General features: G+C 39.5%; 1 protein-coding gene across 3 annotated transcripts; it reads left to right on the forward strand.

Annotated features, from left to right (window-relative positions):
• Positions 1 to 261: 261 nt before the first annotated feature.
• nt5c2b (5'-nucleotidase, cytosolic IIb) lies at positions 262 to 23,881 on the forward strand. 3 transcript variants are annotated; one of them, XM_032561882.1, is made up of 18 exons: positions 262 to 500; positions 2,689 to 2,808; positions 8,703 to 8,776; positions 14,742 to 14,859; positions 15,444 to 15,539; positions 15,680 to 15,771; positions 15,860 to 15,917; positions 16,524 to 16,617; positions 16,736 to 16,789; positions 16,911 to 16,994; positions 17,124 to 17,165; positions 17,273 to 17,380; positions 17,627 to 17,693; positions 17,799 to 17,969; positions 19,028 to 19,079; positions 19,453 to 19,513; positions 19,696 to 19,872; positions 20,500 to 23,881. In XM_032561882.1, exons 2-18 carry the CDS (start codon positions 2,708 to 2,710, stop codon positions 20,722 to 20,724), a joined length of 1,674 nt encoding a protein of 557 aa, XP_032417773.1. In that variant the 5' UTR covers positions 262 to 500; positions 2,689 to 2,707; the 3' UTR covers positions 20,725 to 23,881. The 3 variants fall into 3 exon arrangements, with proteins under 3 accessions (XP_032417773.1, XP_032417775.1, XP_032417774.1); XM_032561884.1 differs by lacking the exon at positions 262 to 500 and adding an exon at positions 513 to 845; XM_032561883.1 differs by lacking the exon at positions 262 to 500 and adding an exon at positions 860 to 1,166.
• Positions 23,882 to 23,961: the final 80 nt, after the last annotated feature.

The following is a 23,961-nucleotide window of genomic DNA, read 5'->3' on the forward strand; positions in this document are numbered from 1 at the left end:
CACTTTTACACAATATTTTTTAGATATACTAGTAAAATAATGGCGGTTTACTATCTTACATGACTTTTTCTGCCTTCTACAATTTAGTATAAACTACAACCCAGAATGAAATGTGTTCCATAGTTTTCCTTATTTATTTCTTTTTTTTTTTAATAAAGAAAACGTTTATACCCTTCTTGCTGAAAGCCTCTTGTGACGCAGTCACGTGTCTCCGCCACGACGGCAGATGGGTCCGCCTCTTTGTGACAGGCACAAACAAGCGCCTCCCTCTGACCGCCTCATAACAACAGCTGGCATCTCCCGGAGACTGCTGAGAGCTAGCCGAGCTCGGACACTGATCTGCCTGGCTTTCTAGCTGAGTTTCCACCGCCGCTGCGCCTCCAGCTCGCCACTGTCAGAGTCTTAGCAGCTCCGAAAGAAAACACCTCTACTTTGACACAGCGCACCGCGCATGCTCAGACCAACGGACGGCCCATCGATTTTTATCCAGGAACTCGGAGGTGAGTGCTGAACCACGTCAGTTGTAGGAGAAATCTGCTTAGACCGTCTTCTTTGTGTTTCATCAAGGGGAGATAGTGCGATATAGTTATTTGAACCTCTGCTTCCTGTTGTCCTTTCAGTCTTTGTCAGTCAAAAGAGGAAAAAAGAAAAGAAAAAGAAAAACAGCCGACGGTTGTTAGCCAATGTAATGAGATGTTTGGAAGCGCTGCGAACAAGGTGTTCTTTGCGGCTGTAGTTTTGAGCAGATAGTTTTCAGCTGAAGCTCATCCAGCCACGGAGACGACGAAACAACTCGAACATAGAGTTGGGGAAAATCACTGAGAAGAGCTGACTTATCTGGCAAAGTCAGTCAAATCAAGCTGTCACATAGACATTAGCTAAACAACACGAGCATAAAAAGTAACCGAGGAAGGTCTCTGTCTGTTATCTCCACCACATAGAGGAATAGGTGCAGACATTGGACTATGGTACAAGCTTTGCAGTGAGAGTTTTAATCAACAGGGGTCGTTGACAGGTCTTAAAACTCGCTTCTATTCTTGCTTCCATTTAAAGTAAAAAAAAAGAAAGAAAGAAGAAGAAGAAGAAGCTACCTCTTCTCCTCCTTTCCTGCAGTATTCAGCTGAAGGAGAAACAGTGTCAGCAAGGGGAGCACAAACACAGTACTGGTAATTACAGCTAACAAAGTCAGCAAATTCACCAGACTGGTTTTTAAAAAAAAAAATCTATTCAGCCTGAACAATTTTCTAAAAATCAATATTTAGTTTGAAATGTAATGACGAAGGATGTTTGAGATGAACAGGTTTATCTCCCATGTCCTGCCCTTTTCCTCATTCTTCACTCTTTCGTCATGCAGTCAGACAAGCTGTCGGAGTTTTCATTGATGGAGTGAAGCAGCTTGTATCTGCACACTGCTAATCAGCTGGCTACAAGAAGCCTGCTAGAGTTTTCCCTTTCTTACATGATGAAAGACAAGTTTTGCTGTTCAGAATTATTATTATTTTCTGTTTCTGAGAGATGTAACACACTTGCTGGTCTGTTTTTCTGCCATTACATTTAGCAGCGTGTTCACGAGTTTGATTGACAGCACTAAGACGCTCTTCCTGGCTCTTATTGGTTGTTTTTGACCGGGAGCAATGCATTTCCTCAGACGGCAATAGGAGCTCGATATTTTCACAGATTATCTATCTCATGTTATACTGTCACTACATGGTAATAGTTTTAACTAATATCTAAAAAACACTTAAAAAGTAAAAATGAAAGTTACATACTACAGCTTTGATATGACCAAATTTGTTGTTTTTTAAAAAATTGCTTATTAGGGATGCACCATTTCATCGGAAAAGGGTTAGCATTAGCTAGTTTTCTGTCGATTGTCTCCGATCTGCAGGTCACATAGTGAAAAATCTGATTTACTTTTTTCTGTTGATGAAATGCCTCAAAACTAAGAATCCCTTTAAAATGATTAAAACAGTTAATGAAAATCAGACAACGGATAGAGAGATATGCTTTGATGCATACATATGGATAATCTTGAAATCATATTACCGTAGTTTTGTTAGATTCAAAACTAAAATCTTTAATAACATTTTTTTTTTGTACAATTTCTCAAGCATTTTAACAGTCCTTCAAATAATAAATTAGATTTAGCAGATTGGACTTAAAAAAATATCAGTATTGGTCAGGAAAACAGTAATCAGTGCATCACTGTTATTTCATCCAATATTTTTTGTTTGTGTCTTAATAGCAATAATTACATTTTATTGATTACCTCAGAAGTAATCATTGAATTCTGTTCAATGACAATAAATGCTATCTAATCTAAGTAATTAGCAGCATGTTATACTGTTCCAGCTGCAGTAGCAGTACTTAAGCAGTACTTGCTTATTTTCATGGAGCACTTTTCATTTAGTTAGACGTCATACGGAATGTTTCACAGGAAAAATATGGACAGAACAATTGGGCCAGAAAATGCTAAATGACGTAAATAAAGTCTTTATCAGACAGAACAAAATGTAGAACAGATGGGCCACAATCATAAGTGTGCATGTAGATACCGTAGAGACAGATGCTAGCAGTTTGAAAACATTAGATTAATGCTTTACTTCAGTTATAAAACAGTGATTATGAGTCAGACATACATTCAGTTCTTTCATAACCTTTCCCCACCTACTTTCTTGTTTTTTCCAGACACTGACACATTTAAAAGATGATGACTTCATGGAGTGACAGATTGCAAAACTATGCAGACCTGCCAGCCAATATGGACGGCGTTACCATGAAGAAGTACAGGAGGGAGCCCTACCACAGGTAAGGAGCTCATCTATGAATGACCTGGAGCACAGCCAGGTAGAATGACAAGCATGATAAGAACTCTGGCGCTGTCAGCTTGTGATGGATAAGACTGACTTTGCACATTTATATTATGTAATCCTGAGATTGAGATTCCTCTGTATCTATTATCATGTTTCACAAAACTGTTAGAAAAGCCAATTTTTGGGCTACATTAAACAATTTTATTGTTTTGTCTCATGAATAAAGCTAACCAGTCTTAATATATGTGGAATAAATGTCTTGAAGATTGAATCCCTCTTTACTGAGCGGATGTGTTGGCGCACGTTTTAAACAAGGGATAATTGGAACGTTTGTGTTATATTTTTATCTAAGAATTAACCATATTAATGCTTAAATTATCAGTGAATTATTATTGCAGCATGTCAGTAATAAGATACAGAATTAACTTATTAGTAATAACACCAATCCTTTCAAACACTTTATTAAATAGTTTAAAGACTTAACCTTTTTAGGTTTTTGGTGTCTGATGTTTACAGAAAGAACTGGTGGCCTAATTTTGAGTAAGATATCCAACAGTATTTTTGAATTTATAAAAAAAAAAACACCTGGGAGAAGAAAAGAACTGGAAGTGAATCAGAGAAGGAAAATCTGAGTCCTTTTCAGACCAGAACCTGAACCAGAGCAGAAGCATGGGTTTTCTTCTTCTGGTTGAAATGGTTTACTCACAGAACCTCATTTGGATCACTGCCCAGCCGGTTTCTCAGTTCAGAAATGGGGAATCTCACACAACCTGCTGTTTATTCTGGGAAAGGCTCCCCAGACTGGTGGGCCGTGGCGCTGACGGGGTCTTTGGATGTCTTTGTGGTTCCTCTCTCTGGATCACACTCAACTAAAATAAAACGGTGAAAGTGAAAAGTCTCCCCTGCATATTTGTGCAGGAAACAATACATTTTTTTTTTTTTACCAGAATTCACATGGAAACACTGGACCAAAAAATACAATGCTGATGGTGCACAAGACCTGTTACCTGCCTAATTGGATCGGGTCGATAAAGCCTGGTTCAGATTGGTTGACCACAACATCTTAATGGATTCTTTTTTGTGCCCTTTTCTTCCTGTCTGTCTGAGCCAGAGCTCGGCTGCGATCAGAGTTGGCAGCTTCCAGCAGGCAGAAGACATCACCAGGCCGTGGTGCGTTCGCAAGCCACCAGAAAAATACAATTCTTCTACTTATTCCCCACCACCTTGTTTAGACTTCAGAGAGAATTGAAATAAATTTCTGTTGTAGATGAGATCTTCCTGTTGCTGGATGGAGATTCACACCATCAGCGTTTCACGTAACCATCTAAGGAATAAAATAAACAATCTGTAAAGTGACGTGGTTTTTTTTAGGGATTATTTTATACTTGTTCATGTAGGAAATACTTTGACCTGGATGGCAGATTTTGATCAGAACAGCTTCAGTTTCGTAGAAACCCATCTTGAAAGATTTAATTTGACCATAACTGATGTTATGGTGAATTGGGGTGCGCCGATAAATCTGTCGCAATTTCCTTAATTTTGGGAGACTGGCGATCGGCCGATACTTGCATGAGAAATTGATTTTATCTACCGACGCAAACGTCAACCAAAGTCCTCTTTTGCTTTGCCGTGAGAGCAGACTGGCTTACAGAACCGCTCACCGGATCTGCACGTGCGGAGTTAGCAATACTCTCCACTGACGCAATGTAGCAAATTTCCAAAGAAAAAAGTTGGTGTCATCCAAAATTGTAATCGCCACGTCAGGCTTTTTAAAGATCGGTGATTATCTAGAACGCTGCAATCGGTCCACCCCTGACAGTGAAGGCATTTCAAAGTAGTAGAAGTAACTAAATGTGTGTAAAAGGTCAAATATGAGGAGTTTGTGTTTGCATTCTGCAATTTGACTCTGGCTGGTTAGAAAATTAATTTCTGAATGGTTTCTTTTCATTTTTAGAAGCTAACCTTCACAACGTTTGCTCATCGATTGCCCATTTTGAAATGGCACCATGTTTTTTTTTGTTTCTAGCGCATTCATTAGCATATAGAAAACCACATGCAGTTGCTTCCGTCATGCAGTTGAGGCAGCAAAACTAGAAGTCTGACTTAAAAGGCTGGTGAAGGATTGTCGGCTTGATAAAATTCCTGACATGGAGAAGTAACAAGTCTGCGCTGCTCACTGGATGAAGTGTTTTTAAATGCTACGAGCCCAAACCGAAGTGTGCTTTCAGAGTTTTTAAGTTGGTTCTGACTCAAGACACTCAAATACATGCTCTCAAGCTAAAAAAAAAAATTATATAGAAACGTGCTCTTGTGGTCTGAGAACTCAGCCACTGTGCAGAGTTTCTGTCTAACAAACTGGGTTATTGCCAGCTTTGATCGCATATTCAGTCACGTATTTCTTAAGGGCGGTTGTTTGGCTCTGTGCAGCTTTTCTTGCTGCCTGGTGGCAAATGTCATCAGACTATTGGGCTCCAGGAAATTAATGCATGAATCAAAACTTTGCTGTCGGTCAGCAAATATGTCTTGTTGCGACTGGCAGTGAATTCAAATGCATTGCTCTGTCCTTTATTTTGTCCAATCGCTGTTGCCTCTGATAGTCTTCGCTCTGTGTCTGTCTGCTGATGATGGGGTGGAGGGATCTCGGCCTGTAGTGAGGAAACATCCATTCATGGTTACAGTATTTTACTGTGAGTGGCTGTTCAATGTTTAACTCGGAGGGTTAGGGGACAATGGGCGCCGTTGTTCCTCCCTGCCATCATATCATATCCCGTGCTCAGAGGGTTTATAAAACTGTCACTTATCTGTTGGGTCTGTGTGTCCTGTCGGGGCAAAGGTCGCTCAGTCCACGACCCCTCCCATCAGATGCCCGTGCATGCAAAAGAGCCACAGGTGCTGTGCGGGACAACAATTACCTGCTGATTTATACGATGCATTTGCATAAGAAGTTCCTGATCAGTTGAAACGTTTATGTAAATGGGATTGTTTGTCACACAGAGCGCCCCCGGAGATCACATCACAACGGACGGATGACTTTGACCCGCACAGATAAAACTCCCAGAGTCCAATCGCCGACTGCGTGAGATTAGAGAGGAGTGGAAAGAATCTGGCAGGGCGTCCCACAGCTGCTTCCATCTACAGCTAAAGTAATTAAGGGCTTCTCTTGTATTCACGGCCCGTCGGAGATGTTTGTACGCTGTTGTCAGCAAGACTAAAGTCGAGGCTGACTACAGTAATCAAGTCGCCCACACCCATTTTCAATATAGACGAGCTCAGGAGGAGCACAGATTATCCTTTATGGCCGTTCATTGCCTCCCACCGCCCTCCAGCTAAAGGTTGCATATTAGATGTCATCCGCATAAAAATAGGAAAGATTTAGATTGAAATCCTTGGCTCAAAGTGACTTATAACCCCTACAGCGCTCAGAAACGTTAAAAATAAAGTAGCACACTACTCTCTGATTGTTGAGCAGTAAATACTAAAGTAGTGAAGTAAATGCTAAAGATTTTACCTCGTAATAATCAGGTAATAACATTTGTATATGTTGTTGCTTAAATGGACGGTGAAATCCATCGTTAAATATATCAGGTTTCAACTTTTTAGCTTAAACTTAAAATCTAAGCAAACATTGTATTCAGTATTTTTTTCCCCTCTTGTTTATGTTTTGACTAGAAGTTTTAAGCAGGGTTAAACAGTCTTTGGCAAAATTCTTTGTTATGAAAAAATCTCTGGTCGTGACTTTTTTATTCCATTCAGTGTGATAAACAGGTCGACTGCTGGTTCAGCTCTTTCCAGATCAAAAAATGGCGACAATCTTAAAATCCCTTTATCTTCTGCTAGATTCAAAACTAGTACATCTGACAAAGAGCTTGTGGCACTTTGTTTTTTCTGTTTTCTGTTTGTAGCCCTGCGACAGACTGGTGACCTGTCCAGGGTGACCCCTGCCTCTCGCCCGGAACGTTAGCTGGACATAGGCACCAGCACCTCCCGACCCCACTAAGGGACAAGGGTGTTAGAAAATGGATGGATGGATGGATGTTTGTAGCCTTTCATAAAAAGAACAAAAAATAGGATCGGTCAGAAATGGAAGGACAGGTCAGAAGTACAAAAATAAAAGCCAGAAATTGGTATTGGGCAGAAAAGGCCTGATTGGTTTGTCTCTATGTAATAGCTACAAGTTAATCTTGTGATAGGGTTCTTTATTATTATTACTTTAAAATCCAGATTTTCCAAAAATTAAGTCTGCAAAAAGCAGAAATGTCAGAGAATAAAGAATAAATGCTGCGTTAACTCTCACATGTAAACTAGAGTACATCTGTTTGAGCTACAGGTGACGTTATCGCCTGGGAAACATTTTGCTGGATGTTTGTCAAAGTCTTCCGACAGTTTGGAGTGTGAATAATAAATGAGTCCAGAAGGTGATTGATCTGAAGCTTATCTGTGTGTGTTCTGAGCCTCACCTGAGGAAAATGAGCAGCTGTCGCTCGGGGCGCCGGCTCTCATGATCCTACCTGACTTGGGATTATTCTAGATGTCTTTGAGGGGCAAACAAACATCATCGCACTGCTCAACAACAACCCCACCTCCCCCGACTGACAACAACAGAGAATGACGCGGAAGGGCCACAATCAGTTTTGCAACAAGTCAGAAAATTTCTGAATGACAAGAAAGCAAAGAGTGAGGGAGGGGGCCTAGCGGGTGTTTATTGTTCAGGGTGCCAGAGCTTCACCGTGCAGCTGGAGCGGATCAGACCAACGCAGAGGCAAACTAATGTTTATTTCACTCAGAATGCACTGCCAGTCGTGTCTTGGACTAAACTCTAAATGGGAGCTTGTTCACTACGGATCTGCTGCCAGGTATTTCACAACGGATTCTTGGATTTTCAACAGGATTATGTGATTCTGACTGGGAATCACATAAGCACCGAGTCAGCTTTGAGGTTATGAAAAAAATCTTTATATCAGCGACTGATTTCTGTTTGTCTCTATAACTGGATTAAGTCTCATTTCTGGCAGATTGAACTTTTGATTTGTTTGGTTTTCTGTTGTATATTCAGCTAAATCAGAGCTGTTGAAGAGAGAGGGGGTCTATTGCCCTTAGGTTGGCGGTGTGGTTCCTCTGTGTCGGCATGGTTACGTAAACATGGCTACGTAAACATTGTGTTCCCACATTTGAAAGATGATTTCAGCAATTTTTTTTCAATTACTCTTTATTATTTATATTTATAAGGAAATGCAATTTCGTCCATTTTTCCTGGATTTCACATGATTTATGACTTTCTCGAGTTTCTGTAGTTTAAAAGTTGATGATGATGTTAAATTTATAGACCAACTGTTGCCAAGATGCTCTCTGCTCCATGTGCTAGAGAGCATTACAGCGTTCCAAGAACAGCTATTCTGATACGTTTTTCATACTTTTGCAATATTAGTCACTTTTTTATTTTCAGGAGCAAAATCCTTTTTGACTTTTAATGACTTATAGAAGTTTCTATAAAGTACACCTACATTACAGTAAAATGCCAATAAATAACTGTGCAGTCTAACATTAAGAGGTCTGTTATAGTGATTTTAAATCTAATATAAACAATCAATGGAAATAGAATTTAATTTTATATTGGTAGCAGAAGAAATTGATAAAATAAAATCATATGACAGATGTGGTTATTTATCCGTCATTTATCAAAATATGCAGACACAGGGTAAATATTTTAACTTGTATCGTTAAAGACGCTCAGATTTTGTTTCACTGCTTCATTTACACTTGTGACATTGGAAAATTGATGTAAGAAAATGCAGCTTTCTTGTAGAGTTTTTATATTTTCTAACTGTCCATTTGTTAATCGTAGCAATGTAACTTACATGTTTCCACCATTTTGTTCATTTATTTCTTCAGAATCTTCGTCAATAGAAGCTTGGCAATGGAGAAAATCAAGTGCTTTGGTTTTGATATGGATTACACTTTAGCAGGTAAGTTAAATATTCATTGACGCGACTCATTTCCGTTTGCAAAAGCAGAGATAAAAAAACAATCTGATCAACTATGAAGAAATTGCACTTAATACTTAGAAGTAAAAACCTCCTCTGTATCAAGTTTTATTTTTAGTCTTGTTTAACTTTATATTTTTGGATTTATTTTAAAGCTTGTCCTTTGAAAATAAATAAAAAGATAAGATAGACTCTAGACAGTTTGGTTGACTTAATGAACGTCCCCTCAGCTCCAGATCCTGGTGACGTATTACATTTCCAATATGCCGAGGATCAGAACAGGTTAGTTAGAGTAAGTTGTGTGAATATCTTATGGGCCAAGCGTTTCTCTGTGTGCCCTACCTTGTCGTTCTCTGACTTCGCTCCAGTTTTTTGGACTCCACACGTCTAAAAATAAATGCTCACCGCCTTTGAAAAGCGGGTCACATTTGTTTGTGGGGCTCAGCAGCGGTGGCTCCCCTGAGGTAGGGATTCACTCGCGGTTCCTGTGAGGCTCTGGAGGCCCTCGCCACGTTTGGATAGCAGGATATTTTCCAGATGCTCAGCTGTTGACATGGCTCAGTTTATGGGGGGCTTGTTACCAAGTGTTAATGTTTGCTAGAAGTGCGGCTATCGTGTATCTTTGGACAGTTTTCATCACTTAAGTGCCTCATCAGTTTCACTGAATAGCTGCTGCCTAACATCGCCACCGGATGACGGCAACTGGCTTTTTTTAGGAACTGTTCACATTTGTGACGCGCATAAACAATGTTGTTTAAAGAGACAGAAAGATGTTTATGATTTGCACTCCAAACAGTTCTGATGTAATGGCTTCTTTTTTGGCGTTTATTGAATGTAGTGCTGTAAAAAGCATTTGCCCCCTTCCAGATTTATTCCATCTTTTCTTTTCTATCACGCTTAAATGTTTCAGATCTTCAATCATGTTTTGATATCAGACAAAAATAACCGTAGAAAACAAAAAGAGTTTTCAAATTATTTAATTTATTACAGGTTGCCCACATATTTAAAAAGTCTAGAATACATTGATCACAGGTCTTAAATTTTGTCTGAACTGGACTATTTAATCGCATATTCCATTTTTTATTTATTTTCTTTTAGACATTTTTAGACAATGAGACATCCTCATTGCATGTGACTCTGGTTGATGCTACCAGTAACTCACTGCTAGCATACCTCTGCTAGCTAGGTTTAAATACCTAACTAGCAGGGAGGTACATAACATGCATAATGTATGTTATTTATTCAATGTCATTTATTGGCAGTTGGCTGAACAAAGTTCATACATTTCTGTGAAGATATAGGTCTTCATTACAGGCTTCAAAAGTCTTACATTTGAGTTGGTGAAACTTGCAAATACCCTGTAATAGAGGGGAAAGACATCAAAACCATCGTTCTGCATACCCAGGGCCACACAAAGATTTGAAGCAGCTAAAAGTATTTTTATTTTGGTTTTACAAGCAGAACAATGTTGTGATCTAACTCCTAACTAACAGCTTATGAAGTGAAAACTCATTAAAGTTGGATCAGCTGCAGAAGGACCAGTGAGACGGCCCTTTACCAAACTGCGCAATCAGAAGCCAAGTTCAGTATTATTTAAAGATCTGTGGAACATGGAGATCACACATTGCTACTGCATAAAGATTTACAAGGTAAATGCTTTTTGAGTCAAATATGGAAAATTACATTAAAATAGAAATGCAGTCTGTATAAGTGTAAAACTGTAAAAAATGTAGAAGAACCAGGTCCTCATCATCAGATATAAATTGCTGGATTGGATTAGGATCCTCCTAATTGTCGCTTATCTTATATCTAAACTAAGAAATATAACTTCTTATGGAGATTTTCTTAATTTAACATTTCAGTTTAAAGATAAATATTCCAAATATTCAATTTGTCACTGGGTTTAGTGATCAGTGTGAATGTGGATATTTGACCTCATTATGTAAAAGATTGAACTAATTAGATTTTTGTGCTTTTTAAAGTGTGCTTATCTATTATTAAGATCACTTTGATAATTGCCTGTATAGATTTTCCAGTTTTTATGCCAATGTTTAATATTTAAATTAACCAAAACTAAACATTCCAGGTTCAACTATTGAAATCTGTATTTTTTTATTATTATTATTTATGTATTTATTTACTAATTAAAAAAAAAGAATTTTTTTGTAACATCCTATATGTTTTATATAAACATTATCAGAGCATTTTTTGTATATCTTGCGTAAAACTTTTTTATTCTGACAAATTTGCTTAACCTTATGAAAAATTGGAACCTCGGCGAACTCTTAAGGGAACACCCCTCAAACATCACATATTTGGTAACATTTTCTAAGGTAAATCAATATTAGACAGGTCAACCTTGCTTTATCTGTGCTGCTGCTACTAACGGGAGCACGTCCCTGCACCAGTTGCACCAGCCTGTTTAGACCGAGATTGCATTGAGATGCTATCAGTTTTGTCCTAGTTTTCCAGCAGACTTTGGGCTTAATCTCGGCCCCCGAGGCGGTGCCAGAGTCTTCGTATTTTTCCACAGTGGGCCTCACCGTGTCCTGATTCTAAAACCAAGGCTTTCATTTGCACACTGATGGAAACAGATAAATTAAGACGCACATTGTTAGCTCCTTAATATAGACGGTTATGTGACATGGTTCAGTCACTGTGTCCCCGTTTGGGAGGCTTGGATTAGATGGTGTGTTTGAAGAGCGATGCGGGTTGTTTACCTTCTGGGTGAAGGGGTGTGCGTTACATTCGGGCCTGAGCTGGGCCTACGAGACCCCGGGGAGACGACACACCGCTCAGCAATGGGAGCAGTGGGACTATAATTATCAGGCAATAATCTGATCAAGGATGTGATCGGACATATTTGTGAAGATGAAGTCATGTCTCTCTGTGGCTCTGAGCAGGTTCTGTTTGTGTGTATCAAATGACAGCAGAAGAAATGTGAGCTACACCTGGTTAGCAAGGACCTCAGGAGAGCAGAAATGCTACACTGTCAAGCACTCAACAAGAAACAGTAATATAATAACGGGCGGCACCCAAATTATGCAACCAGGAACTTCCAATCTGATTATTTTGTTGTTTTTTGGTGGATCCTTCGTTGTAGAAAAATCAGAAACTTTCTGTCGACATAGATGTGAATGAGGCTGTAAGAAAAGCTGCTCAATAATTCTCTCCCATCACGCTGACTGTCTGAAATGGCATCAAGTGACTTTAGTTACTTGTGAAAAGATGCTGTGTTGCTGTGAGAAGTTTTAAAGAAAGGCATGTTTTTTATTAGTTACTAAGAAAAAAAGTTATTTGCACTAATGATAGCCTGAATATTAACGCGCAAAGCTGGAGCTAACGCATCTTTTATTCAGTCAGCCCTCCAGCGTCCTCCACAGCTGCCAAGTGACCAAACCAACAGTGCCATGGAAAAGTGTCCTTTTACAGATTTCCCTTTTTTTTTTAATGACTTTATATTGTCACGTTTTATAAAATAAAATAAATAACTCAATAAAAATCATTTTTATTAAAGGGGAAAGCAATCCAAAACAACCTGTCTCAATGTAAGAAAAGTAGTTTTCTCCTGATCCTAATAAACGGATTCCGATTAATGCCAACAAGTCTTTCTACGTCACTGTTGAGGAATTTTGGTCCTACTTTTCTTTGGAGAATCACTTAACCAGGACCTTTCTGACGCCGCAGAGCAGGCTAAAAAAAAAAACCTCGTATTTCTTCAAAACATTGCAGAAAACATTTACTCAATAGTCTGCATTGACTGCATTGCATTGATTATAATGCAAAGGGATTTAAATGCCTTTTGAAGTTATTTGAGTTTGAACCTAGCCTGTTGGGAGTATGTGTTTCATTTGACTTATGGAGGTGTGTAATTATATTTCAAGTTTTCAAATTTAAAAAAACAAAACATAGTTATGATAGATGGCCAGCCTGATTGGCCTTTCATTCAGCCAGTACTGATTGTACTTATGTGAGGGAACGAGCACACTCAGTGAAACCACTGAACTAAATACAGAGAGTGATGATGGCAAAGGTGATCGAGGGGAAACAACTCTCAAAATAGATGTTTTTTTGTTTTCTTTTTAGATTTTTTTTCAGTTGTTTCGTATTTTGCTTTATTCCTCAGACTTTCAAGAGGATTACGACAAGTGAGCAAAAAGGAGTGGATTGGGATGTTAGCAGCAGCTCTGGGCAGTGAGCCCAAACCCTCAGTTTACTGTGAGAAAAACAGAGGAGAGGAGGGGGGCGCTGAGCTGCAGCACAGTGCATGATTATAATGCAGGAGCAGGCTTGTTCTTACGGAGAGTTTTACTTAATCCAAAAATTAGCTAGTTTTCTTCAGCCCAAATCATTTTTTAGCTTGCGGCTGTGTGTTTTTTACAGAACACTGCAGATGTTTTCCTGTTTGCTCCGTTGTTTACTGTCCCCTTAAGAATCATCAACCAGTTCAGCTCCCCTGGGTCCTCCCTGCGCCCCACTGGGAGGCCGACAACACAGAGAACATTCTTTCTTGCGTATTTATAACATCTGACATATTCCTATTTTTTCCCCCCCAGCCTAAGAAAGCATTTTAATCTTGTGCCAGCCTTTTCTTAGCATCAGCCTATGTTTATATTTCCAGAGTATGGTGTAAATACTGAGTACAGGCGATGACGAGGAAGAGCCTCATCAGTCTCCACAGAGCTCTTATGAACTGCGGATGAAATGTTAAGGTTTTATTATTTTCACACTTGATCAGCTTTCTTTACGGAGCTGTGCGCTGTATGTTCGAGCTGGCGGAAAATGGAGAGTGGCCGTCTAGAGGGGGAGGATCCGCTAGAGAGTGAAAACATGTCAACAGAATAATGATATTAGACTCTGTCTTTTGGGCATAAGTTAAAATTGGAAACATTGTATCAGGACTGAAATGATTAATCGTGATGAATCAATTATTGACGGAATTGTCAACTAATTTAGTAATCGATTAATTGTTAACTAGAGTAGGCAACAAAAAAAAGTCAATATGCTGAAAGAACAACATACTCAGAGCAGTCATTAGGCCCAAACTGTACAAAAATATATACAGTTTGAATTTAGGATTAAATAAAAACCAACCCAGAACTCCTTAGTTGACATAGTGTTAGCTTCACTTGGTTCATAATCTGTAAAAAAATAAATAAATAAATAAAATAAAATATATATATCGTATGAGGCACGGTTTGCCATCCAATTATTAATCAGTTAAACGATACGTATGAGAAGCAGAGGCCTCCTGCAAGCTAAACAAGCTACAATTGTTTTGGGAGCTTCTTTAGCCTAGCACAGCCTTAGCCATGCTCAGTATCTTCTTTTAATTTTCAAGCTTGTCTTGACAGTATTCTCTCGCCACCTACTGGTGTAGCATTGGTACTACAGCATTCTTGGTTTAAATAGCATAGATCACAGGTGTCAAACTCCAGGCTTGGAGGGCCACTGTCCTACAACTTTTAGATAATTAGGTCATTAAGGCTCTGGAGAACTGATCTACACAAGGAGGAGGTAATTAAGTCATTTCATTCCAGTGTTTTGTACCTGTGGCACATCTAAAAACTGCAGGACAGCGGCCCTCGAGGACTGGAGTTTGACACACCTGGCATAGATCATATGTTTTCAGTCCAAATCTCAATCAGACAAATTGTTTAGTTTTTTTTTAGCCAGAAAGCTAAATAACTTTTGTTGAATTAATCACTTAGGGAAACACGATGAGACATTAAAAAGACTATTAGTATCAAAGTTTCAGTTCGTAGCTTCAGAATTTGAACACTAAATGTCAAACATCAACAAAATAAAAAAAATTTGCCAATAGATTAAACACAAACCTGCTCTGCTTCTGTTAAATCCGTTAATAGATTTAATAGTTAATAGATTTGCAGTACTGTAAATCTATTAAAATGTGTTAAAGTAAATATTTGTGTGTTTTGATATTTAGTCTACAAGTCACCTGAGTACGAGTCGTTGGGCTTTGAACTGACGGTGGAGAGGCTGGTGTCCATTGGTTATCCCCAGGAGCTGCTCAGCTTCGTCTACGATCCTTCGTTTCCCACCAGGTCAGACCAAACTGGACACACCAAGAGCTGTTCTGACACTGATGGCCAACCCATTCATCCCCTTTTTCCTTAAATACTGAACGGTTCCTGTTAAACTGTAAAATGAGATGTTAAGTAAAGCATTGCTCAAGTCCCACTACATATTCTCAGTTGGAGTTAGGTCTGGACTTTGACTGGGCCGTTCTAATAGATGAATATGCTTTGATGTAAATTATAGCTCTGGCTGCGTGTTTGTCCTGCAGGAAGGTGAACCTCCTCCCAGAGAAGCTCTATTTGTATTCAGGATAATTTTCTCTCTTCATTTTGCAGCAGAACTCTGTGAAATTTCCAAAGCTTGTGATCTTCTTTTGCAATTTAACTCTGCTTTGAACTCCGCCACAACTGTATCAATGTGTGTGGGTGTCTGATCAAAGGGGGCTGACTATAAGTGCACGCTGCATTTTTCATATTTTCTGTTGTAGCATTTTTTTCCATTCGTGTCATTTCCCTGCCGCATCACAATTATTAATTTACTTGCTGATTGTCTGTCACAAAAAGTCCCAATAAAGTAAAGTTTTTGGCTTTTGTTTCCCCTTCCTCTTCAGAGGCCTTGTGTTTGATACCATGTATGGAAACCTACTGAAGGTTGATGCTTATGGCAACATCCTGGTTTGTGTCCACGGGTTTAACTTCCTCCGAGGGTAAGCAGGTTTCCTTTCTGCATCTCAGAAAAAAAAAAAAAAAATATATATATATATATATATATATATATATATAAATACGTAAATATATTTTTCTTTTCTCTCTCTCGCTGTCTCTCTCTTTGTTTTTTCTCTCTCAGTCCTGATATCCGTGAACGATACCCCAACAAGTTTATCCAGAGGGACGACACAGAGCGCTTTTATATCCTTAACACACTCTTCAACCTCCCAGGTAAAGTTGGTGGCGACTGCTCCAGAAAATTTACACCCAAGTAAAAGTCTGACTGACTTAATTTTATTTTATTTTATTCTTTTCAAAGAAACCTACCTTTTTGCTTGTCTTGTGGATTTCTTCTCCAACTGTGACCGATACACAAGGTAAGAACATCTCTGCCAGGTTACATGTCGTGCAACAACAAGTTTCTGAGTTCTGCATGTTGACACAAAGACATTTGCAAGCCACACAGGGGCGAGAGCAAATGGCCCAAAGCATGGGAGCGTCGTGGTGTCCTAAAGGCTAATGTCAGCTAATTCTTATTAAATGGTTTCCTCATGGGACTTCAGTCAGACCTGTTTATTTTTAATAGAATTACAGAATTAATACCAGATAGTAGACGCATGGATCCTTGTCAGATTAATAGCAGTAAAAGGAAATCTCACTAACTATCCACATAAAATGAAATAATCTTCCATAATCTTTTTAGCACTTCTGTAAAGGAGGATTAATGGCCTGTAATTGATTTTTAATTTCTTTTGAGAATGTAATCTGGAATGGCTGCATGTCCTTTGTCCTCTGAAACCTGGTTGTTGGTCTTTTAGGGGGAGAATGCTTTCCTGTTTGGCTGGGGACCCTCCAACAAGGGAAGGCTATCCCATTTAAAAGCAAACAAAAAGAAACAAATGTCATGTTTTTAAAGACCCTCTGTAAAGATATGGCCTGTCCGACGGCTGTGCGCGTGTCTCTCTTTCCCCCTCCTCCCCTAGCTGTGAAACGGGCTTCAAGGACGGCGACCTCTTCATGTCCTACAAGAGCATGTTCCAGGACGTTCGGGACGCGGTGGACTGGGTTCACTTCAAGGTAAAGTTCATGCAACCATTGATTTAAGTAACATTATGGTGTGGACCCCCCCCCCCCCGCCGAAAACTTTCAGCAAGCCAGAACATGTTGTGTTATACGTCTTTCTTTGTTTTTTCAGGGAACGCTGAAGGAGAAAACTGTGGAAAACCTGGAGAAGTACGTAGTGAGAGATGTGAGTACTTTGCATGCAGCAGGTGTCCTCTGCTATGAGAGCCACACACATTGTGTCACATTCTTTGTGAAGATGCTTAAAGCTTTTTTTTCCTTTTTCCTCTCCTCTCTGTTCCCATCAGGGGAAGCTCCCACTTCTCCTGAGCCGGATGAATGAAGTGGCCAAGATTTTCCTGGCTACCAACAGCGACTACAAATACACGCACGTGAGTGCAGACGGCTAACTGTTTAGACGAAAACAACAGAAATGCTTTTAGGGACTTTTTTGTTGTCTAGTTAGTTGTTATTCAGTTTTTGATACAGCTGATTTACATCCAAACACTTTTTACTCACAGAAAATTATGACTTACCTGTTTGACTTTCCACACGGCCCCAAGGTAAGATCAATTTCGCTGAAATTGCAGGTAGAGAGTGAAAAACGTGTCACTTTACTGTAAGTTTTTTGGTAACTCATGTGGTTTGTTTGGGTTTCCACCCTCCACAGCCCGGCACCGCTCACAAGCCCTGGCAGTCCTACTTCGACCTGATCCTGGTGGACGCCAGGAAGCCCGTCTTCTTCGGGGAGGGAACCGTTCTCCGACAGGTCGACACGGTGAGCGGACACGAAGCAGGATGCAGATTCCGACTCTGTGACCACGTCATATCGTCCTCAGCGTTTGGACAACTTGTCATTTTTGAAAGCAGGTTTCCTCTAAATACATGCAAAGCGATAACAGTTAATGCAATTTGCGTCCGAATGCGAAGGAAATCGATGCAATCGTTAACTTTAAAAATACAGATGTGTTTAGTCTGATGAAGATCTTTACTTGGGCCATTTTAATTTGCGTCTTCAATCCAGACCACAGGACGTCTAAAGATTGGAACCTACACCGGACCTCTGCAGCACGGCATAGTGTACTCAGGAGGTGAGACGAGCACGTCTTCAATTTTTCAGTGTTACTGCTTATTACGTCTTATTTTTAGCATTAAAGGGCCGGAGGTGTAATTAATTAACATGTTATTACCCTAAGGTTCCTCGGACATCGTGTGTGACCTGCTGGGGGCCAAAGGGAAGGACATTTTGTACATCGGGGACCATATCTTCGGAGACATCCTCAAGTCTAAGAAGCGTCAGGGCTGGAGAACGTTCCTGGTGATTCCTGAGCTGGCCCAGGAGCTGCACGTTTGGACCGACAAGAGTTGTAAGAAAGAAACACTGTTTGAATTTTATCTTTTGGTGCCATGAGAACTTCAAAATAAGACAGAATCAGGCCTGAGTCAAAATTCCTAGACAACCTCAAAGAGCCAGAAGGTGTCCGCTACAATTTCTTCTTTTTCTACAAAAAAACAAATTAGTGATTCAATCTGAATATACTTTAATCCAAAAAACTATAAAACCAATAAAGCTAAGTAAAAGTTGATTATGTCAAGCTGGAAGGTTTTGCATCATTTTTTAAATTTAATTCAACCAAGACTGAAAATGACCAAATAATACCAAACTATTTTTTAATATAAATCTGTCTAAAAATAAGGGAGAAACTGTCGCACACTATTAAACTTAAAAACCTTTAACAATGAAACGTTTTGGTCACAGACCTTCACCAGCTCTGTGTTTGCATTGCATTTACCAGGTTGCAATATTTAAACATACATAATGTTTGAAATGTATTTTAACATAAATAAAGAATTACAAACCAGAATTTTATGTAGAAAAAAATGCAGTCTGTTTAAGGGTCAAAGTTTTAAAATACTTTGATAGTTGATGATCGAATTGATGCTGGTTTTAATAATGTTTTACCATTAAGTGTGTTGACCATAAATCATACATGTTGTTTCAGATAGTAATCTAGAGTCACATCATGGCAACAACTTAGCAGGTTAGAGGTTAAAACGGTTTATTATTTGATTCATTTGATTGGGACTAGTCTTTGTACATTAAAAAATGAAAACTATTTACAAATATTTACAGTATAGTAATTTTTGTCACTGTATTTTGCTTAAAATGTTCTAAACACTTGATATTGTTTTAGTAAATGTTTTTACTTGGATATCATTAATATTTTTGTCTCCCTGTTTAGCTCTGATTCTAGTTTTTAAAAAAAAAAAGGATTTTATTTTTTATTTATGTTTTTTATTTAAGAACACATTTTTGTTTGCAGGGGATGTTTCATGTGACGTTATTAGAGACGCATCGAAGGGTTAAATCTACAGGTCCACATCCTCATCACTGACACTTTGCTTTTCCCTTTGTGTTTCGCAGCGCTATTCGAGGAACTTCAAAGCCTGGACGTTTTCTTGGCAGAGCTTTACAAGTAAGAGCTGTTCCCCTTTGGCCCTCTTTTCGTCCACTTCCTGTCTCGAACATACCCCCTGCCCTCCCGCCCCGGCCGCCCCCGCCGCCCCCGCCGCCGGCTCTGCTGCACTTTGCTCTCTGCAGGCCGTGTGAAGGCATGCACGCTGAGAGAACAACGGGGTCAAAAGGGTGAAGTGTTAAGGGGTCGGCCCACGCAGGCCACCTGATAACCACATTTACTGGCCGTATTTATAACCCGCCATGGGTATTTATAGCCCGCTGTTACACCGCCTCTTTGACTTCCTACATTTCAGTGAACTGATATGCGTTTCCGCCCCAGACCCCCGGCCCCTCGCCCTGAACTCATCGTCTTTCTCCTCGTCTTTCCTCAGACATCTGGACAGCAGCAGCAACGAGAGGCCTGACATCAGCACTATTCAGAGAAGAGTCAAGGTACAGCCTGTGTTGCTGTTTTTAATCACTGCGCCACCTTTGTTCCCAAGCTTTTAACACCAGCTGGAGAGTTTTTACAGCATCCGCCGCCTCCCAACGGCTCCTCAGACTGTTTCAGTTTGGCCGTTTTCGCCGATTCAGAATAAAAGCGGCGTTTCTTCTCACCCTTTTCCTCCTTTCAGAAAGTCACGCACGACATGGACATGTGCTACGGCATGATGGGGAGCCTTTTCCGCAGCGGCTCCAGACAGACTCTGTTCGCCTCCCAGGTGATGCGTTACGCCGACCTGTACGCCGCCTCCTTCATCAACCTGCTGTACTACCCCTTCAGCTACCTGTTCAGAGCCGCGCACGTGCTGGTGAGTGTTTGACTCCAACCGGAGGGAGACAGAACTTTAAGGTCACACTCCAGGTCAACGCTTCACTTCACTGGTGCTGATGCAAAACCTTCAACTCGGCTTGTGGAGTTTAAGCTCCAATAGAAGCTGAAAGTTTGTGTTTCTACTCGTATAAGGATTTTGTTTTGATCTCTGTGTAGAATTTAAGTGCTTAATTTGAGCAAGAAGGTCAATTAACTTAAAACAAACAGATTTGATCAATGTGATGAATAGTTTTGTTCTAATTATTATTATTGTTATTATTGATCTGTAAAATTTAAATAAGAGTGGGTTTATATTTTAAATGTTAGTCATTGAAATTGGGGGATTTTGTTTTTCTTTTTTGTTAAATTTGTGTTTTTTTTCTTAGGCCGGTCAGGTGTACAAAGTGTATGTGAGAAATTTTTCAAGACATAAAATGTATTTTTAATACTATAAGAAGAATAAGAAAAATAGCAGCTCTTGAAGTGATACAGAACAACTGAGATGTTGGGAATCAATAGATAAATAAATATTTGTATTGAAACCGCGATTGAACGCTGGACTTTAAACACCGGCTAAACGTAATTGGCTTGTTTCTCCACTAAATATTTGCTCGATGTCCCTCAGATGCCTCACGAGTCAACGGTTGAGCACGCCCACGTGGACATCGACGTGGAGTCGCCGCTGGCCACGCGTAACCGCACCCAGTGCAACGACTGCAAGGACCTGGAGTGCAAACGCAACCACCTGACCCGCTCCTTCAGCGAGATCAAGCCTCCCAACCTGTTCCCCCAGACGCCCCAGGAGATCACTCACTGCCACGACGAGGATGACGACGAGGAGGAGGAGTAATAAAACACCCTGCAGAGTTGAGCCATGTTCCCGTTCCCCGTCGCCTTGCGTTTCTTTACAGAGTCGAATGGTGATCTCGAGACGGGAAAGAGAAACGCCTCCTGTGTGCGTTTGTGTGTACTTACATTTACTGTCGATGTCAATCGATGCACACGAACACGCAAACACTCACACACACACATACTCGGGAGATTTCTAAAAAAAATATATATATAAATTCAAAGAACCATTAGGAGGAAGAGATCACTCACGTCTGTCAGAAAATAGCACGCATGCTCGACTCACGAAACGGAAAGAAGAAAAAAAAAAAAAGCCACCCTGAGCAATCATTTCATGAAACGCTAGTTTTTAACGTATTTTTATAACCAAATAATGTTTACGCTGTAATCCTGCAAATACGGTTGTTATACTATACCTCTAACCACGAGACAAGCTAACAGGGAATGCGCGGGAAAATCGTCTGTGTTGAAAACAGACATTTTTCTGCTGTTTGGGAACAACGTTCAGCTTTTTAATCCGTTTAGCTTGTTTTCTAACTCATGCATGAAGAACTGTATCTTCCCCACGGGCAGCAGGGATCGGTTTTCCTAAACCTCAGGACCTCAGTGTGCATCAGGTTCAGTGGGGAGTTGAGGACATAGTACTGTAGTCTCTGTAGGAGCCCTGACATACTGTAGTGGTTATGTAACTCTCCACATGGCAAACGACCTTTTATAGCTGCGTCACAACAAGCAGGCTGACCTGCACCATTTCATTTTAGTTTGGTGTTTGGAAGATGAAATTTGAACATTGTATTACACTATCGGGGATGTTGATGAGAAAAGTAGAACAGACTCGCTGGGAGTGAAGGGATTTTTTTTTTTTTTTTTAAGGTGCCAATATGTGAAGTTCTTCAGTGTATGAAGGTGTTTTTAGGATGTTTTTATTGTCACATATGCAGAGTTCTCAGCATCAGTAATCGAAGAAAACATGCAGGCGGTGTGTGTACAGTATTCCTCAGTCTGCCTAGTAACGCTGTGGTCATTCTAGTTAAAGCTGTGGTACTTGATTTTAATTTTTTTAAAAAGAGACCAGACTCTTAAAAATTATTATCCCATTCTAGTATTGCTATTTTAATGTTGGGAAAAATATACTTTAAAAAACTAGGTTTCAGTTATGATTCAAATGCAGTTTTACGCAAAGATTTATGGTTTTGTTCCCTAAAAACTACATACTTGGCTGTGTGACTCTGCAGCGTCAGCAGCTTGAAGCCCGTCTATGCAGTGAGCTTCAAGCACCAGATTCCCCCAACATTCCCCAACATAAAACTAAATGTTCAGTTTCCCTAGTTTTACACATTTCAGTAAAATGAACACACTTGGGTTCTTTTAACCACCTTGTTCCTCCATCCTGTGATGCCTTTTTAAATTCTGATTCTTCAGCTGCTTTAATCTTGATTACTCATTGGCTGGCAAGTGATGGCAAATAAGTCTCTGATCGCAGGAATGTTTTGTCTTCACGATGTGATTATCGCCCGATCGCAGGGCGAACTCCTTCCGTCGTCGCCACCGTTTCCCCCCAGAATAAAGAGGAGAAATTTCTCCCAAACTGCAAATAAAGAAAAATTGTCATTTCCAACATTTACTTGCGGAAAATGAGATGGATAAGTTTGATTTGGACCTTGAATTCTTCCGATTAAACGGGTTCATTTTGAATTAACGCAATGTTACCATTTTACCTGGAGGAGAGCCGAGGAGTCTCTACTTGGTGGAATATACCAGATTTTTTGGTATTTTAATAGTATTAAATTATTTTAGCTTCAGTGGGAAAATGTGTTGTTTTAAGCAATAAGATCCCGTTTAAGTGTTTGTCCAAACATGACAATAATATGAAGCTTTGGTATTTTGATCAAAGTTTCAAAACACCTGTGATCAACCGAGCTGAATTGAAACGGTCTAAAAAAGCATAGATGAGTTTTTTTGTGAGACGGTGGGTAACTGTATCGCAGCTTCTGGAGATTTTTTTTTTTTTTATCATATGACATTGCTTACTAGATGCTAAATCTCCACTGACATTTTTCTCCAGGGATTTTGCTCATTTTTACTCCACATCCAAACAAACAAAAAAAAAATCTTCAGCGGTGATCAGATTTGATTCAAGTTTTGCACGCGCAGGGAATGTGTTGCTGGGAAAAATAAGTTTTCAGGGTTTTAAACTTAGGTTTAACTGGGTTTAAAATGGTTCATGTGTGTGTTGAAACGGACTGCCTGAACTTCATTTTTCCTTTCCTAATATGCTACGTTTTCCGGTTTTATTGACATTGTACGGCTCCGATCAGTTTGGCCAGGAAAGGAAAGGTACATGCCATCTATTCTTTTGTTTTTTTTTTCATATTTGGTTTGGTTTGGCGTGGGTTGGAGGGATGTTGTGAACGTTTTTTTAGTTTTTGGGGGGTTTTTTAGCTTAAAGTGTCACTTTTTTATTTGATGTTGATAAGAAAGATCACAGCTGTTTCTTCTTTTTTTTTTCTTACAAAGAAATCTTTTATATTTTCATGTTTTCATCTTTGCAGAAGGGGGCATGTTGCAGAAGGCAGCTGTAAAGCTAATGATGAAAGTTGCATAAACTGCATACATATACATGCAGTTGGTATCCATTCTGACTCGATGGATATTTCCTCTCTAAAAAGGAAACATTGAAAGTTTTCCCAGCGTGTCAGCGTAGTTAACGCTCATAAAACACAGCAAACCTGTACAGAAAATCTTGAGGAAGTGGGGTTAGCATGGAAAGTACAATTACTATATTAGCTGAGGTTTTTATTTTTCTAAATAAGTATTTTTAAATGGTCTTGGTTTACAGAACTGTAGATAGACCTTTTTTTATTTTATTCAAAATAACATTTTATTCTCTTTTTTTTTAACCCTACCACATACGTGTAACGTTCAGACCTTAATAATAAAGCCTTGTGAAGAGCATTAGGCTATAGGAGGTTATTTTTTTTCCATCCTTGTGTTGCTTAGAAACATTAACAGCCTCCTCACATTTTCTAAACTGTCCTTTTGTTTGTATGCATATCAGATTATGTTCCTCTGAACAGTATTTGTTTCCTGAAATGTTCCTTCAGACTGTATATTGAAATCATTACATGAAAATCTAGAATAAAGATAGTTTTTCATAATTTGTGGTTCTGGTTTTGTTGGATATTGAGGGGGGAAATGATGAAATATTGCTCTTCATGCTCAAAGGATGCAAGGCAGC

Source organism: Xiphophorus hellerii, chromosome 5 (genome assembly GCF_003331165.1).
Source record: "Xiphophorus hellerii strain 12219 chromosome 5, Xiphophorus_hellerii-4.1, whole genome shotgun sequence".
Classification (NCBI taxonomy): domain Eukaryota; kingdom Metazoa; phylum Chordata; class Actinopteri; order Cyprinodontiformes; family Poeciliidae; genus Xiphophorus; species Xiphophorus hellerii.

Coding starts and splice junctions, on each gene's coding strand:
- nt5c2b (XM_032561882.1), top strand. CDS start 2,708: ATGATGACTTCATGGAGTGACAGATTGCAAAACTATGCAGACCTGCCA. Junction 14,860..15,443: donor GATCCTTCGTTTCCCACCAG/GTCAGACCAAAC, acceptor CTTCCTCTTCAG/AGGCCTTGTGTTTGATACCA. Junction 15,918..16,523: donor AACTGTGACCGATACACAAG/GTAAGAACATCT, acceptor CTCCTCCCCTAG/CTGTGAAACGGGCTTCAAGG.